The sequence below is a fragment of the Pogona vitticeps genome, chromosome 1 (genome assembly GCF_051106095.1).
Source record: "Pogona vitticeps strain Pit_001003342236 chromosome 1, PviZW2.1, whole genome shotgun sequence".
NCBI lineage: Eukaryota > Metazoa > Chordata > Lepidosauria > Squamata > Agamidae > Pogona > Pogona vitticeps.
In genome coordinates, this window is record NC_135783.1 from 94,760,056 (window position 1) to 94,778,413 (window position 18,358).

General features: G+C 39.9%; 1 protein-coding gene across 1 annotated transcript in view; it reads left to right on the forward strand.

Annotated features, from left to right (window-relative positions):
* The window catches only part of TRAF3IP2 (TRAF3 interacting protein 2), a 30,485-nt gene extending 12,364 nt beyond the window's left edge, over positions 1-18,121 (forward strand). Inside the window, exons 4-10 of the mRNA XM_020805339.3 lie at positions 200-386; positions 2,022-2,206; positions 4,811-4,899; positions 5,876-5,944; positions 12,152-12,268; positions 15,214-15,288; positions 17,518-18,121. Coding sequence (XP_020660998.3) covers positions 200-386; positions 2,022-2,206; positions 4,811-4,899; positions 5,876-5,944; positions 12,152-12,268; positions 15,214-15,288; positions 17,518-17,664 — 869 coding nt within the window. The 3' untranslated portion in view covers positions 17,665-18,121. The remainder of the gene's footprint in view (positions 1-199; positions 387-2,021; positions 2,207-4,810; positions 4,900-5,875; positions 5,945-12,151; positions 12,269-15,213; positions 15,289-17,517) is intronic.
* The last annotated feature ends 237 nt before the right edge of the window (positions 18,122-18,358 follow it).

Sequence of the window (18,358 nt, forward strand, 5' to 3'; positions counted from 1 at the left end):
CTTCAGGCAGTAAAATGTGTTGGTTTGGCCCTGGAAATTCCAAATGATGTACTCTAACACAGGGGGAATGGAATCACTAAGTCTATTGAGTCAAGTGTGCTTAAGTATGTATATCTGTGTTTGATCATAGCCATCAAATACTATGTTAAAATATGTTGTAGAAAGTGTGACATACGTCTTTATTTTCTTTCATTGTTAGATGGGCAAACACCCTATCTGCATTTTGCACACCCACCTCATCTCAACCCTGCTCCTGGCCCATGTGGAAGATTCATCCATCCTGCTCAAAGAATAATCCCAAATTATTCTAGTCCTTATTCCCGGAAGTGCAATGAAGAAAGACTCCCAGATAGAGAGAGCTTTTCTGCAGAATTTCAGAGATTCCAGTAAGTTTCTACTAAAACTAAAGCTTATTCCATATACTGTAAGTAAAGTGTTATGATGGAAAAAGTCAGTTTATTGTATTTTGGTGTGAAACTGTTGCTGTGCATTCCACCTCTTCCTTATCCCCTCTATAGTAAAGATAAAGGTTCCCCTTCACATTTAGTCCAGTCGAGTCCAACTCTAGGGCATGGTGCTCATCCCTGTTTCCATGCCATAGAGCCAGCGTTTTGTCCGTAGACAGTTTCCATAGTCACGCGGCCAGTGCAACTAGACACGGAACGCCGTTACCTTCCCACCGTGATGGTACCTATTTATCTACTCACATTTGTATGCTTTTGATCTAGGTTGGCAGGAGCTGGGACAAGCTCTATACTCCCCTCTATACTCATCTATAATTATTAAATAAGTTGAGAAAAGATGTGAACTCATTGTGTTTGCTATCTGTATGAGGTCACTTCCTAGCACAGCCTCTTATTCTACTGAATCTCCACTGAGCAGGAAAAAAAATCCCGTTGCTATAGTAGTAAATGTGGGATGGCAGTAGTACTTTTGGAGACACACAGGGCAGGTTTTCTTCATGAAGATCACCTCTTGCATGGTGCAGTTCTTGTTGAATTTAATTTATTAAACTTACGTATTGCTTCACATGACTTAAGGAGTTCTTAAGGTGATTTACAAGCCCTCAGAATAATATAAAACAATGTACTGTAGTCATTTAAAACTACACACATTTTCTGGATGTCACGTGTGTCCCAGTCATAAGTAAAGGAAGAGTTGGGGGTCTACTCTTTTAAAAACGAAGTGAGTCTGTGGATGGAAAGGTGCCCACTTAACATTTATGGACAGAATTGTGTTTCCTAAAGAACAGCATAACTGCCCTGCAGGCAGAGTGGTCCATGTTTGTTCCAGCAATCTCTGACTTGTAGTTACACAAGCCAGAGATTTGCCCCATAAAAGCAAGAGGGTGTTATGACCGAATGACTGATTAATAAATTCTTCCTTGCAGGAATAAAAAAATGAGAGGAACTGTACTTTAGTGCATAGCATACTGGCAATTGTATCTGAATTTCTCCTTCAGTAATTTCTGTTTTTCCTTTGTATGCTTTTCTCAAGAAGGAAATTTAAGATTTTCCTATTTTCCCAACTCTTCCTCTTTTTTTTGTACGATGAGGCTGGATTTAAACAAATGAGTGTACAATAAACACAACCATGTTCACCCCTGTGGGTTTTCTCCGCCTCCTTTTGGGCTGTGTGTCAGGCCATCTTTTCTGTTTGTTTATCTGTTTTTTCATGGTTACCTTTGTCAATGCTAAAGTGCCTTTGGAATAAAAAGGAAGACAACCTCAGTGTTAAAATTAGGGCGTAATATATTTAGAATCGTTTAGAGCAGCCATTCTCAACTGGGGCCATATGGCCTCCTGCCCCCCCCCCCGGCACATTTGAAGGGGGCCACAGTCTGGAAATTATTCACCACACATCACATTATAAGATTCGTTATTCAACTGATATAATCCTGGTTTGGCTCTCTCTTTTTTTTTTTTTTAATATTGTGTTTATGGCTGTGGCCAAAAAAAGGTTGAGAATGGCTGGTTTAGAAGTATAAAGAATTTACCGATGACCCCTCATTTCCTTCCTAGAGCCCAGTTTCAGAACTGGCAGCCCCACGGAGGAGCATCCACCAAACCCTCTGATGCCCATAGGTGTCCTCCTGATTCTTTGGCTCAGGTTAACAGCTCACTGAACCCAGCTGCTGTTCCAAGGATTTGGAGTAACCCTGCAGTCAGAGGAACCCTGAAGACAAGTAATTTGCCAGAAGAACTGCGTAAGTTTTTTTCTAGTTTGTTTGAAAATTCTATATAGAATCGCACAACTGGAAATCAAGTAAAGAGTGTCCCCTGGCCAGAGTTTGGAAAATAATTGTTTTAAAAGAAATTCATAAGGTCACCCATTATAGGATACACACAAACACACACTTAGAACTGTTAGCTTGTTACAGTTAACTTTGCAGTCAATTTTTAATTTTTATTTTAAATAACTCATTGCTTCTTCACTGCTGTTTAGTTCCGTTTGCAGTCCATCAATGTAAAAATTCCAACATTTGAAAAAAGCGCACCCATCCAAAGGATTGAGTAAACATTGCTCATCACATGATGAAAAAGGAGTATTAACAATTGCTACTTGATTTTCAAGGGAGGCAAGCTTATACCCTTCCTAGCGAACAAGCAGCCAGTTACCCTTTAAATTCTTAGTTTTGATGTTGTTGCTTCTAAGCTCTTTCCATTTATATCATGTCATCTTTTTTTACAGCTGAATCTTTTTGCTACTTCTGGTGGCTGTAGTGCCACCGCTGGACATGAGTTCATAAGACGGGGTTATTTCTTATAGCTATCTAAAAACAGATAATCTACCTGTTATCTTGAGAGATGGAGGTTGGCTTAAATCCTGGAAATCTCCACAAACTAGAGTAAAGATGCATGAAGTTCTTGAGATTATTCTTGCAGCTTTGCTAGGCTGGTGGTACAGACAGCAACCCAGCAGAGCCTTGAAAAGACTGCCTTTTTGAAACAACTTATGTTCCAGTGTGAAGGAGGAATGTGATGGATCTGCGTTGGAGAAACTGATGCATGTTGTCCTTTGCATGTTTTGCATTCAAACTAAAATGTACCCTAGAGCAGTGGTCCCCAGCCTTGGGCCTCCAGATGTTCTTGGACTACAACTCCCAGAAGCCTTCACGAGCACCTCTGCTGGCCAGGATTTCTGGGAGTTGAAGTCCAAGAACATCTGGAGGCCCAAAGTTGGGGACCACTGCCCTAGAGTACAAGATATAGGGATGCACTTTGCAAATTCTGGTGAGCTCTCCTGATCAGAAAAATGAGCACTTTAACTTTAGCTAAAATGAATGCCCAAATATCAAAATTATGTTGGAAATGCAAACAGAAGGAAGGATCATTCTGTCATATGTGGTGGATTTGTAAAAAAGTGGAAAGATATTGGAACAAAGTGAGGCTTTTGTTACAAGAGGTTCTTAAAAGTCCAGTTCCTATGAAACCCAAAATATTTTTATCAAATATTTTGCCAGACTCAATACTTAGGCATTCATATTATAATAGCCACAAGATTAATTTTTGCAAAACAATGGAAGGAGCCTGAAATACCACAAATAGAGGAACTGATAGCCAAGATTTTTGAAACTGCAGAAATGGATAAATGATCAGAATGGCTAGGTGAAACAAGGAAAAAGAACCACCAGTAATGTTGGGAAAAACTATATGTATGGTTTCAAAATAGAAAGAGCAAGAGATAATACAAAAATATAAACAGCCATGTAACTAATGATTAGATTAACACTAAATTTGTCTGAATCAGATTGTGTAACATATTAAAAGTATAATTTCAATTAATCGTATACTATATGGGAAATATATTAATTGCATGTAAGGTACCTTTCCAATCTCACTCCCTTTTTATCTTTATCCACATTGTTCCCCATTGTTCCCTTCTGTTCCTTACCTTGACATGAAAATAAAAACTTTGATTGCAAAAAAAGAAAAGAAAAATGAGCACGTTATCCTTCAAATTTCCACTTCTCCAAATTTTGCAATGCCATTCTTTGCTCAAGAAATGTACAAAAATATACATTGAACTCATTTAGAAACATATATTTGGTTTTTTAAAAACATTTGAAAAATATGTAATTGAATGGACAGTATGTTCAAATATTTAAATACAAATTTTTATTCTGATTTTCCAAAATTAGTTGATCAGTTTGTATATAGGACACAGCAGCTTCATAGATGTACTTGAAACTCACAAAGGTCGTCGTATACAGCAGAATTCCCAACCCTGGATCCCCAGATGGGCTAAAATTCCCAGAAGCCTTCACCACTAGTGATGCTGGCCAAGATTTCTGGGAGTTGTAGTCCAAGAACATCTGAGACCCAAGGTTGAGGACAACTGTTACACAGGCTCATCTATCCATCACTAACTGGACACCATTTAATTAATTTAGAAAAACAGTGTTTAGATGACTTGTATACTGTAGGGCAGATGAAGAAAACTATCAGTGCTCGTTCCTACAAATTCTCTCTCCCCCCCCCCTTTAATGTAATTTTCTGGTGTTAGGCTTTAAGAATCAGTAGGTAACTAGAGAATGAGCATGTTCCATGGTATATGTCTTGTGCTCTCAGGACTTTTTCATGGAGAGCAGGATATGGGGCAGATTGTTTTGTAATCCTGATGCCTCTAGTGGAAATGATCCCCGGGCAACCAAGCCAGTTTGGCTTCATTTTGTAAATAATAAAAGTAGGATAAAACAAGATAGATGTTTTTGTCTTATCTGTATGAGTAAAGCCAGGGAAATTGAGACTTCTCTTATTTCTAGCCTGTTTCTTTTTATTTTTTATGACCATATCAACTTCTCTCCTAGGTAAAGTCTTTATAACCTATTCTGTGGACACAGCTGAAGAGGTCATGAAATTGGTGAATTTTTTGTCTGTAAATGGTTTTTACACTGCTGTAAGTATTTCATTATGAAAAACTGGATTGTGGCAAAGGGAAGCAGATGAGAAAGTGGTTCTGTTGGTAATTCTTTAGAATACGTTACCATTCTCACAGAACATTGGGAATCCTGTTCTATGCATATTTACTATACTCACTGAGGCTTGCTCCCAAGTAAATGTCCATAGGGACTACAGCCTTAGTGGCCACTGCTTTCCATAACTTTTTTCTTGGGGTGCCTCTGATTTTTCTTTCCAAAAGAGTTCAAGTGAATCAAGGATCCCTGTTCAAGGTCTTGTATATGTACAACTAGCTAGTCCCTCTGTTATACTTGCATATTGGGAAAGCCCAGCTTCACATGTTGCTAGGATGCTATCAGTGCAGAACACTGATACCATGAGGTTTGAAGCTGACTCGCTATGTTGCTTATCCATTTACAATAGCCATTTGGCCTAGCCTGCAAGAAACTCTTCTCGCCCTCTCCCTTGTAACTTTTAAGAGTGTCATAGATGACAGGACCATTAGCTGAGGGAGGTTCCTGAAGACCACTTGTCAGCCAACAAAAAAAATTACTAAGCTAGAGTAAATATTCTGTCATTTTTAATGGGAAGTAAACTATGGACCTAGAGGATGGGAGTTTGATTCCCTACTGTCCCTTCCAGAAGTACAGCCAGCCTGGTGCACCTTGGGTAAACTGCAGCGTCTCTGGGGGCCCCCAGAAAAAGGAAATTGTAATCCAATTTCTGAATACTCACTACCTAGAATATTCTGAAAATGATCACCATAAGTCAGAATTGAAGGCTTCTTCTTATCATCATCATCATTATTATTATTATCAGGCATGTGCATACACATGCGAGCGTGCACACACACACTTGCATCAAAAACATTTGACTTGAAAAACCAGGACAGTCACTAAAGTGAGGGACATACTTGGCTCCTTCCATACAGTCAGAACTGAAGAAATCAGATTTAAACTTTCACTTTCTCATAGATTGATATATTTGAAGACACTATCCGAGGTATTGACATCATCAAGTGGATGGAGCGTTACCTCAGTGATGTAAGTAAGGACAAAAACTTTAATTTGGCATGAGCATTTTTCCACACAGGCAGCTCAGAGACAGTATTTAAGTTTGCCTTCTAAGAAAACATGAACTGAAATAGAAACAGATCACAACTCCACCCCCTTGTGAGTTAATTATGCCTGTTTTTCCTGTCCTTGCCTTCTACCCTCCTCCATTTCTATCTAATTAAAATGTACATTATTTGAGATTGGTAAGTTTCCTTCCACCAAGAGAATATGTGTGCTAAGCAGTTTTATAAGTTGCATTTCTTTTATTTATCAGGTAGAACAATGTAAGTTCAATACATTAAAAATTATGCAAATTTGGGCCCAGGTCAGTAGGAAAATATGAGTAGTAGTTTGCATGTATGTGTCTGTTTGAAAGTAGTCACCATGTGTGGATAAAGGTTTTGAAGACATTTCACCAGTATTTCATTTATGGTTCAGAAGCAAGGCTGATTACTTAAAAAGGCACAGACAAACCATCCATGCTAGTATTTTTTTAAATAGTCCATACAACAAGGAAAATATTATTGTATTTTGAATTTTGTACAGCCACAAAAACAATCTTCAAATGCATCAATTCTTTCCAAGATAAATAAAGAAAAATTTGCATCTCAGAGCAAGACTCCCCTCCCCTTTCTAAGAATGTTGCTTGTAAACTTGGATACAGTTTACATCCCTGGGGTCCACTGTTGTGATTATAGCAATCATATGTTGTAGAAGGGAGACCTTCCCTGAACAAAAAAACAAAACAAAACAAAAAACCTCACTAGAAGGACCCATGTGTTATCTATTAGGAAAAAGATGCTAGACTGAATTTCTTGTCTCGTCTAGCAGAACCATTTCTTACATTTTTAAAGTCCACAGTACCAGATCTGTCTCAGCACTGGAAATTGGCTTCTGATCAAGCAACATCCTTCTTCATGCAGCACTTTGTGAAAACTGTGATGATAGTTACCATCGTATATGCTTTAAAAGTGACTTATTGACACATCTGCAGAAAATAAGGCTTTGTGTGCCATTGCTTCTGTGGCCAGAATGGTACCACCTGCCCACCCACAGGATGGAAATATAGACATGTTAGGGAAAACTACAAGGCCTGCTGAGGCACATAACAATTTAACATAGAAAATGTTATGAGGGTGGGGGGAAGAAACACAGTAAATATAGAGTGAGGGGCAGGCACACTCAGTGGCCAAAGAATGCTAACTCAGAGGTGAGGATGGAAAAATGGAGGGCAGAGGGGATAGAGTGGAATTGAGTAATTGGAACCCTGAACAGCAGCATTTAACATGACCTTATTTTTTCTGTATATCTCATCTGATGGCTGTTAATCCTGAGAATTGTACACAACCTTTAGGAGCTGAGCAGAATTTGAAAATGTTACTTCTGTGCAGCTGCAAGTCTCAAAAATCAATCAATATGGCAAGCTAGTTGTTGGCTGAGGGTTTCTGGGACTTTTGAACCCTATACCAAAATAATGTTCCTAATATTTGATTGAGAGGCAGTAAACATCTGAATTCTAGTCACTTGAGAATAACTGCAAGAGAGGGTTATTGTGCTTAGGCCCTGATTGCATATTTTCCCTTGGCATCTGGTTGGCCATTGTGACAAAAATAATTAGCTAGGTGAGGCTTTGGTCTAATCCAAAAAGGTTTATATAATTTTCTGAAGCAGTGTGATCCAGCCCACTCAGTGGTAGACACATCACCAGTTTATATGTGCATTTTCTAGTCTAATGGAAAGTACATGCCGGGTAGGTGGGGCTCGTCAGCCATGGAAGGCAGCCCATCTAGGAGAAGGAAAACTCCAATTTCAAACCTCCACTGCCTTGTGGCTATATCCACTGGTGGAAAAGGCTTCAGGAGATAACCTCGAGGCAAAATCCAGAGCCGGAGTCCCTGAGGCAGTTCCTGTCATTCTGGCAACTCTTCCGACATTGCTGAAACCAGTTGTATTGGCTCTTGGCTTTCCATTGGACCATTTCAGCGAAATGGAGAGGGGGGATTTGCTGCTTGGGTAACAGCCTATCCTCCATATTCCTTTACCCAGGCTTCATGCTCTGGAGAGGACACTCCTCGATCCAGAGCTTGTTACCATAGTCTCTCAAGACTGAAGGATGCCTATGGCCATGGAAAGTACATGTGCAGAGACATGTTCCTTCTGTGAAGCTATAAATTCCTCATTCACTATGGCAAGCCAACAGCCATGTTGGCTGGGGGAACCTGGGGCTTAGGAATTCTGTACCTAAAAATTTCTATTGGTATCAGAAGGGAGAATTTCATGAGTCACTTTGCATTTTGTAGGCAGCTTAGACCAATATCATGAACAAATGTTTCCATTTTAGCTGTATCAACAGACCTTATTACAAGCTTAAAATTAAAGTTTAGTATGAATAAAAATACACTTTATAAAAAAAAGAGATTTTGTTTAAAAATCTTAAAAGATTATAAGGTTAACCTAAGATGCTTAGTGAAAGAAAGGTGTCCTGTTTTTGGGTGAGAGATCAGTAAAGGACAAGATGGTGTGAGGGTCCGACTTTTGACTCCAATTTTTGCTTCTACTATACATATACCTGAAAATCTGGATCGTACTTCCTCCATCTGATTAAATGGGATATAGTTCACAAAAGCTATAATCAGGGTGTGTTACTCTTTAATGTGCCATGGGACTCTATTGTTTTTGTATGGAAGGAACTCTCCTCCTCTCTCTTTCCTCCTTCCTCAGCAGTCACTCACTTTATTCCACCTTCTTTCTGGAGGAACCTTCTATTCTCTGGAGAGGTTTGGAGTGGGAGGCACAGAGGACTGCAGAATGAAGGAAGCCACACAACATGTTCTTTCTACAATGTCCTGAAGATAACTTACTCCTGATATCTAAACCAGGATGTTTATCATTAGTACATAAGAAAGGGGCCATAGAATAAACTAATAACAACAACAATAATAATAACAACAACAATAATAATAATAATAATAATAATAATAATAATAATAATAATAATAATAATAATAATAATAATAATAATAATAATAAACAATAATAACAATAACAACAATAACAATAACAATAACAATAACAATAATTAAAAAAATAACGGATTAACCTCGCTATGCAAGGCATCACTGTATATATATATGTATACATGTATGTATGTGTGTGTGTGTGTGTGTGTGTGTGTGTGTGTATACACACACATGTATGTATATGTATACACACACACACACACACACACATACAAAATCTGGTTATCCTCTAAGTATCATCTTACATTCATGTTTAAATTTAAATCTAAGTTATTCCAACTCTATCAGGAAATCGAGACCAATTATAAAATACATCCCCTCTTTCAATATCCTTGTGTCTTATACGTGCAATCAGCCTGCCTGGAAAAATCTCCATTTCTAGCACTTCCCATATTTTCTGAGTGCCCTTCTCTTGTTTCTGTAACTCTATTTTCTTCCTGTTTTGGGAAAATAAAATTGAGTGCAGGACAGTAGTCTGATTTTTAACATCACCTTTTCTGTCTATTGTGGCTGAGTAGCTCACAGAGTAACTCTTACTCTCATCTATAGTACCTGGCATAGCTCTCGGTGTAAATTGTATTGGTGTTAGGGCCGTTTCATTCAACTGTTGTTTTACCTCTGCTGATTTCCCTTTGATAAGATCTTCCATCTGATTAATGTGCTCATTTACCTGCTGGAATCCTGTTATTATTGTCATTTGCATAGTAACCAGCCATTCATTATCTGGCAAAATTCCCAACCTTTCGGAGGTCATTTCCATCTCTCCAGTATATATAGTTTGTATAAATAATATTATTTTTTTATTCCACTATTTTATCAACAAACCAACACCCCCCCAGAAATGTCCTCCCCTCCTTGTCCAGTTATTGTCCAAATAGTATCCTTATCCAGATAGTATAGCAATATTATCCAAATCCACAGTAAATTCAAATAGTCCAAACACAGCAGACACAGGGAACCAGTCCCTCCAAAAATATATATATATATATATCGGTATAGTCCTTCAGTAACTCTGGCCCTGATTTTTTTTTAAAGTCCTCAGTCTATTCTGTTAAATTCCTCTCGCTCACGAGCTGATGATTCACTGTTGGTTGCTCCTAGAGGGCTTTTCCAGTTCTTCAATCTATGTCGCCACACTGATAATTCGTCGCCTGTTTTTCCTTCCCACAAGCTTATGCCTCCTGCTCCCAAGACAAGCTTTTATTTTCAAAGTCCCACTCAAACTAGTAAGAAGAGTCCAAACTGCACAGCATTAACAAGATTTCAATTCCTTAAAGATTGTTGAGTAATATTTCCACTGGGATTTTTTTCCAGAAACACAAACTTTTTCCGTCTCGCTGTCTTATCTCATTGACCTTGAGCCAGTCTGCTAGTTGTAAACTTGTTGTTTAAAAGTTCGCTTTGAGGAGAAAAAAAAACCACAGGCTGGCGTGCCAGCTCGCCGCTTCCTCTCTCCTTTCAGTCAGGTATTTTCACTTTAGTTTCCTTAACATCTTAATGAGGTTATTCATGAATCAGAGACTTACTTTGTTATTGTATATTTTCAGCCGTATTTTTGTTCTCCTTCTTCGGGAATTGGGGGTGGAGTTTTCCCACAGCTTTCTGCCATAAGATGGCCTTCTGTCTCCGGTCTGTGCTTGGGTGAATTTTCAGAGGGAAGAAAGACCCGGTTGCTGCCAAGTCTTCTACCTTCTGGGCTCACCGTCTGCTTGGGGGTGACCTCTCCTGGCCTCCCCTTCTGTCCCCCCGTTTCTAGAGGGACGATGGGCTGGGCGGTTCCAGTTTATCCCGGGAGCTGTTAGCTGGGAGCTGCTGGCTTCACTGCAGTCAAGCTCCGCCTCCTCCTTATGGTAGCAGCAACAATTGAGATACCTTTTGTTCATCCTCTACACAACCACCTTGGTTTTGAGTTGTATTTACATGCAATTGAGGGCTGGGATAAGGAGTTACAAATTCACCAGGGCTAGCTTCAGATGTGAGAGGACTTCATCTATGTTAGTGGGACCATCTGTGTGCTTCTAGAGTAGTATGATGTATTCCAGTCAAGAACAGGTGACACCCACCCCCCCCGAGACAACTGGGAGCAGGCATTTTAAGTTCTGAAAAGGCCTTGAAAATGAGAGTTCCCAGCCCCATCTGTTTGTCACTGTTGGGAGTATCAGAAAATAATTATTTAAAGAACTCATGGAAGACCCTGCCAATCCCTGTGCCCATGAGAAGATGGGATGTGCTGATAGCAGTCCTGACTCCCAAGTGTGAAGTGCTGGAATTATCTCTTGCCTCCTGGTGGAGTGCCACATGAAAGCAGCTGTGCTTAATAGCTCCTTATGTGCTACACTCGCCACATTGATGAAGCACCACTAGGTACATCATTAATATGGTCATGAATATGCTGTCCTTGGTTGATATGAAGGGTTTTGCATTCTCCTCAATAAATATTTCCGCATCACAAACTATAGTATTTCTGGGAAAGCTTCTGTATAAAATAAAAGCAACCAAGTGAAACAAGCTCTCTGTATTGCACAGCCATTGTGTCCTAGCACAACATGCAAACTCCGAAGACAACTTGCATCTTAAGATACTTCACGTCTGTTATTTCAAATCATGATGTTTGTTCCCAGATCTCCTGAGCCTGAAAAGCTTTAAAGTATGTGGGCAACACAGAGTAGCAACTTAAAAGGACTGCTCTTGAAGAGGGGCCAAATAGGTATTCACTAGCAGGAGCAAAATATATTTAAAAATGGGCATACTTTTGCGTTCTTTTAATTTCAAAATATGCAGAAACTAGATTTACTAAAGCATTACTAAAACACACCCATACGGCACTCTGCATAAAGTAATTACTTTCTGTTAGAACAGTGATAGTGTTAATAAAGAGAAATAACTTGTTATGCTGATGGTCCTTTTGCCAGTTTTTGGAAATGTTTTGCATTGTTGGTTGGCTATGCCTATAAGGTAACCTGTGTATGTTTAAGTGTCTTGAAATATCCTGGTGGAGAGGAACTCCAGTGCGTACTGAGATTAATACTGTTCCGTTGCCAATAGGAATTGGGTTATTGGATGCTTCCAGAGAACATCAGATCACGTAAAATACAAACTGGCAGACCTCCAAGCTGTTTTGCCCAACGTATTGCATTTTAACAATTTCATAAAAGCATCTTTCTCTCCCTGACAGAAGACAGTGATGATAATCATAGCAATCAGTCCAAAATACAGACAGGATGTTGAAGGGGCTGAATCCCAGCTGGACAAGGATGAACATGGCTTACATACTAAGTACATCCACAGGATGGTAAGGGAGCACACGTGCTTGGCGTTAAAAAAATGCAGCTTCCCTTCTCTCAAATAATTGCCCTTTGTGTGACTTGTCCGCAGTGCTACAGTTAAGCAGTGTTTTGCTGGTGTTAAAACTCCATATTAGTAAGTAAGCATATTTTATAAGCAATGACAATTGTGATTGCTCAAAAACTTGTTTTGAGATCAGCCTGTTTGTTTTTCTCTATGCTTCTGCAGCCTGTTTAATCCCTTTACAACCCTGTTTCCATCCTGACTTTATTTTACTCCAAAAAGGTACAGAAACCCACAGATAAATCTGACTGCTGGACCAGTGAAAAGAAACATACAAGGAAGGAAATTCCCATCTGTGTATTTTCAAATGCCTCATAACTAGAGTGCTCTCATTCTCTGTTTATTTGATCTCGTCTCCCTGCAGCCTTCCTGTTGCTGCAGAAGTCCAGCTTGCCAACACTCTCCAGAAATTCTCTCAGGAATTGTTGCTGATCACATCTAATAAACCAACGCAAAGCTAGCTCCTTCTTCAACTTAAGTAAAAAGCCATGCCTGTCCTGGGTACTTCCAGAGTTCAGGTTGATATACACTGTCAAGCATTTACAGAGTGAGAGCAGACTATGCTGCTGCAGAAGGGTGTGGCTTCAGACATTGCAAAGATTCATTTTCCTAATTAGGAGGGGAAAAGAGAAAGCAGTTTGACCATTCTAACAACAGCTAGTCTCTTCCTGCATTGGTTTGCAATGCCACAAGCTGGTTTTCCATTTGGATCAAAATGCACAATCAAGCAAAATATCTGAAAGAGTGCCTATCCCTATACCAGCTGTCTGTGCTCTGAAGCAATCTCCATGTATTCGTAGTACATTCTGATGTAACACAGGAGATAACTTCCTCTGTTATGGCACCCGAGGTCAAAACCTATATGTTTGTCAGGTAATTTAAATTGGATTAAACTGGCTGTGTAGCTGGCCATTCTGAATCCCTTCTGCCTTTAACTGATGTACTTTGCTACGATTTTACAAGGATTGTTTCTTATGTTTCATAAATGGCCTTGAGAGGTGTTACAGAAATACTTAAAATGACTAAATAAAAGCAAAATAGCTCTCCATCACATTCCACTGCTTTTAGTTAGAACACAGTCCTAATTACCAGGTAACTTCAGATTAATCAGGATGTTGTTAATCCAGGTCTCCTAACTGATTCCTAACTGATTCCGGATCTTGATATTTAAAATAGTATTGCCACTGCTTCAAGGCCTTCAAACAAAACACAGCAGGGACCCAAATTTCTGTTCCAGATTTACGGAAGGTTCTAAGCTATCCTGTAAACCAGGGGCTTCCTGCCTACCCCTTGAATGTTCAGCTCTGTTATCACAGACCCCGCCATGCTGATGGAAAGTCCTGTCAGCGGCACTCAGAAAAGTTATTTTGGGAAGCAGGATTCTGTTCTTTCTTTCTGCCCATACAGTGGTGTATTGGCTGGTCAGTTTCTGAGGTTCTGCAAAGAGATATCCAGCACTATATCCTTGTGCAAGCTTAGCAATTGTCTTAACTGTTCAAACAACTAACAAGATTCTATTTTCAAACTGTACCTTCTGAACTCTGTCATGGCCTTCCAGAGGGAAAGGAGGGGGAAAGAATTGTGGGGCTGGCTGGTTGCTGGCAGCGGGCAAGGAGACGAGGTGTGTGGTGGTGGCAGCAGTAGTAGTAGTGGGAAGGAGGAACAAAGAATATCAGACTGGTGGCTGGCAGTGGGCAAGGAGGTGGGGCCCACAGCAGGAGTGGTGAGGATGCTATAGAGTAGTGGGGGTGTCTGGTGGTGGGCAAGGGAGTGAGGTTCAGGCAGTGACAGGAGTAGCAAGGAGAGGGAAAGAGTAGCAGGGCTGACTATGCATAGTCAGAAGTAGAAGCAGCAGCACAGACGAGAGGGGACAGAGCAAGGCAGGCAGGACTGGGTTTGGAATATCAGCATTAGGCAATTTTACATACATTGAAGAAATGAAGGCCACAAATGATGGAAACATGGATAAATATGGAATATCTGTGTCCCTCTCATTCATCAAAAATTATTAATATTTCTTAGGCTCTTTAGAGTACAACAGAAGAAAAGAACACGTGTAATATCCTCTTTTGTCTTGTTTTCATCTGTCCTAACCAAAAAGTCCCACCCCTAATAGCTACATCTGTGGAAGGTTGATGATGTTAACGGCAGAGGGAGATTTTCTGTAATGAAACACTTCTTGTTTCTCTCCCACAGCTTTTCTGACTTACATACAGTGGAAGTCATGGGGCAGGAGGAGGAAGTTTTTCATTACCAACAATCTTCCCCTGCTGGCAATGCAATCTGGCACTGAGCATTTTTTGTAGTAAAAGACTTCTTCCTTCCATCCTGTGGCTCCCACAGCTTCCATGTGATGAAAGCTATTATTTGCAAATCTGAAAAACTGCAAGAAGTGGAAAATCTTTAATAATAAAAATCCCTCCCACTGGTGACACCATCATCCTTCCACAGGCAAAGCTATGCCAACAGGATTACAGCCTCAGACACACACTTTTTGTAGTACTGTATATAGCACATATCCAGCAGGTATAAAACCAGAAATCAGCATAGTGGTCTTCAACAAAGAACTATATCTGTTCAGACTTAAGGTAAAGGGCAAGATATACTAACCCACCACCACCACACTGAATGGCTTTGTTTCGATGCGGACACTGACCAAGGCAGTGTATGTAGTATTTGATCCAGTATAATGATCAAGCACTCACTGTCCTGAAGCCTATTCTGTAAAAAACCAGGAGAGGCCATTTACTCCTACTGGACTGAAGACGTTTGACAGGGGATATTCATGTTATTTATGTGGAGTTGTTTGGAGAATGTAAAGCATTTAACAGTAGAAAAATTATAACTGTTACAATTAATGTGGACTAATTTTGTTTCTTCATTTCTTAGATGCAGATTGAGTTTATACAGCAAGGAAGCATGAATTTTAGATTCATTCCTGTGCTTTTTCCAAAGGCAAAGAAGGTAAGGAGAAAATTAATTGAATTAATAACATTTTATTTAGGGATGAAAATACAAGCTAAGATACAACAAGCTTTTGTAAGCCTTTTTTTGCATGATGAATAAATCCTCTTGGTATTTGAAGTAATATCCAGGAGAAATGCTTCACAGCATTTTGAAGCGAAAGTATAGTTTGCGTCAAGAATATTAATGTACTGAAACATTTTTAGTGCCGATGTATTATAAAATTAGTACTCAGTTTCTTGGGGGAAAAGGTTATTTGAAACATTGCTTTTTAAATAATAAATTATTTCACAATTTTACATAGAAGGAGTTACTGAGAGGTGGGGTGTTCACTGATTCTTGAGTATACTGTAACATTTGGAAAGAAGATAATTCCTGCAGCTGGGAAGATCTTTTTAAAGCTCTGCGGATGAAGAGTTCTTGAAAAGTCTGCAATCCTGTTCTGTAATTTGTACTATGTAAATTTGATGACACCATCAGCTGCAGTGATTGCAGAATGAAAAAAAGTCCCATTTTCTGCCCCCACCAATGTTTCCCAGGTTCCCATGGAATCCCATTCAACACAAGGAAGCCACTGGGAGTCATGGGATGGAAAGTAGTCTTAAATTTTTTAAAAAATAACTTCCGGGATGATTTTACCAATGGTGGTGATTTTCTGAAATTAAAGACTTCCCTAGTATCCCACAACTCCCAACAGCTTCCTCACAATGAAAGGGATCTCATAGGAGCTTCAGGGGAGAATGGGAATGTTTTTATTTCTGAAATATCACCACAGTTGATGATATCATCAATCTTACATGGCATAAGTTGCAGAACAGGATTTCAGCGTATAAGTATAATTGGTATAGCAGAGATTGTATATCTGTATAGCTGATATTTTTATCAGAAGCTATATTGGCAACTAGAAGAAATAAATCTTTTATCAATCTTCTGAATATAAGTAAACGAACATTGCCTGAAATCCAGTAGTAAAGTCGCAAGTAGAGTAGGTCCATTGAATCAGTAGGGATTTGGTGTGTCAATGAGCCCGCTCTAGTTGCAACTTACTACTGGATTTCAGTTACAATCTAAACAAAAGTTATGCATACTCAGGTTTGTATGAGCTTAGCTCCCTAACGCTTTCAAGGAAGAGGTGTGGCTGTTGCACTAGTTTTAACTGTACAAAGGCACTTCTGGCCACTGCCAAAACCTGGGCATCGAGACTCAGAGACAAATTCAGGAGTACCCCCAAGCTGCACGCCTGCATTTTTAGAAACAGTGTAACCCCATCCGACAAAGGTTGCGTCATTATTCCTTGCTGTGCCTTTCAACTGACTAGGAGCACCTTTGTCTTGTCTGGTTAAGTTGCAGTTTATTCACCCTCCTCCGGTTCATTGCTGATACCAGATATTGACCTGGAGCTAAAATAGCTTCCTTGGATTTAGAGGGAAAGGAACAGTGTCCCCCACAAACTGAATGTTGATAAGTGAAGTTCCACTCATGCAAAACATCTGACCACTCAGGGGTTAGATTTGTGTGTGTGTGTGTGTGTGTGTGTGTGTGTGTGTGTGTGTGTGTGTGTGTGTGTGTGTGTGTGTGTGTGTGTGTGTGTGTGTGTGTGTGTGTGTGTGTGTGTGTGTGTGTGTGTGTGTGTGTGTGTGTGTGTGTGTGTGTGTGTGTGTGTGTGTGTGTGTGTGTGTGTGTGAGAGAGAGAGAGAGAGAGAGAGAGAGAGAGAGAGAGAGAGAGAGAGAGAGAGAGAGAGAGAGAAGAGCTGGGGTGTTCCCTTGTCATAGGCCCTGCTCTATTCCTGGAACATTACACCTCTCCTCCACATGCCCCAGGACTCCTAGGAACATGTGGATGCAATGCTGCTATATTAAACGTCCCTGGTATCTTAGTGCACCAAGAGAATATGAAGGGAGATGACATGCCTGATGTCAGTTAAAGAGCATTAAAATTGAGTGATGGTTCGTGCCATAATGTGCTGACAAAAGTGTTTTGTACAGGTGAGTTCCACAATGAATTATTCAGATTGCTCCATAAGCTCAGAGAGGGAATTCAAAGCATAACTAATTGCTTGTCATGTTTTGGCAAGGGGCCACTGAGAGAAAGGGGGATGGGGAACTTTAAGAAGGAGGCTACAACTAGAATGGCAGCAACATTTCTGAAAAGCTGTGATACAGTAATAAAGCCCTTTTATTTGGCTTCTCTCTCCTCCCACCCCTTTCCTTCTACCTTTCTTTCCCCAGGAACACGTACCCACCTGGCTTCAGAACACTCATATCTACAGTTGGCCCCAAAATAAGAAGAACATTTTGTTGCGGCTGCTGAGAGAAGAGGAGTATGTAGCTCCTCCAATAGGACCTTTACCCACTCTCCAGGTTGTTCCATTGTGAGCATACATTAAAGTTCATATGAAGCCGTTGCTCTTGGCCAGCAGCCAGGGTTTTTCTGGCTTTGCCTTCTGCGTGATGAAAAGCATGTGTAATCTCTCCCTCTCCCTACTCCCACTAATAGAATGTCTTGGAGTAATGCAAACCACATGTTTTCTTTTATGCTGAGTGTTTCCTTCTGCAACTGATCAGGGACACTGCTTCTCTGTCACCGTTTAAACAAACTGCAGATGGAAAGAACGTCACCATCACAAGGGTTTTTTTTTTCCTTCCAATCTTTTCCAAGAAACTTGCAAATCTGTGGTAGGACATATAAATTCTGTAAATGATGCTGAAATAAGCAAAACAATTACATCCACTTGTTTGCTCAGGATTCCTTTTGTTGTCTGCCAAATGTTCTTGAATTGTGTGATGGTCTCCCACAGTCATTTCACGTACACAATAAAAGAGTTACCATTCATATGGCCTGCCATTTTTATCACTGTGGAGACATAGGGGTTTAACACTTTCATTGTGAGTAAACATAGACACCCTAGTCATTGGTTAAGTACATTACTCTGCTGGTTCTGTACCTTGTTGCTGCTCTTTGAAACAATGACACAGCCATTTAATGCTAGATTGGAGGAGCATAAACACAAACCTGGCACCACCTCTACTCTTTCCAAACTGCCTACAGCTTCCTTCATCTTAGAACAGA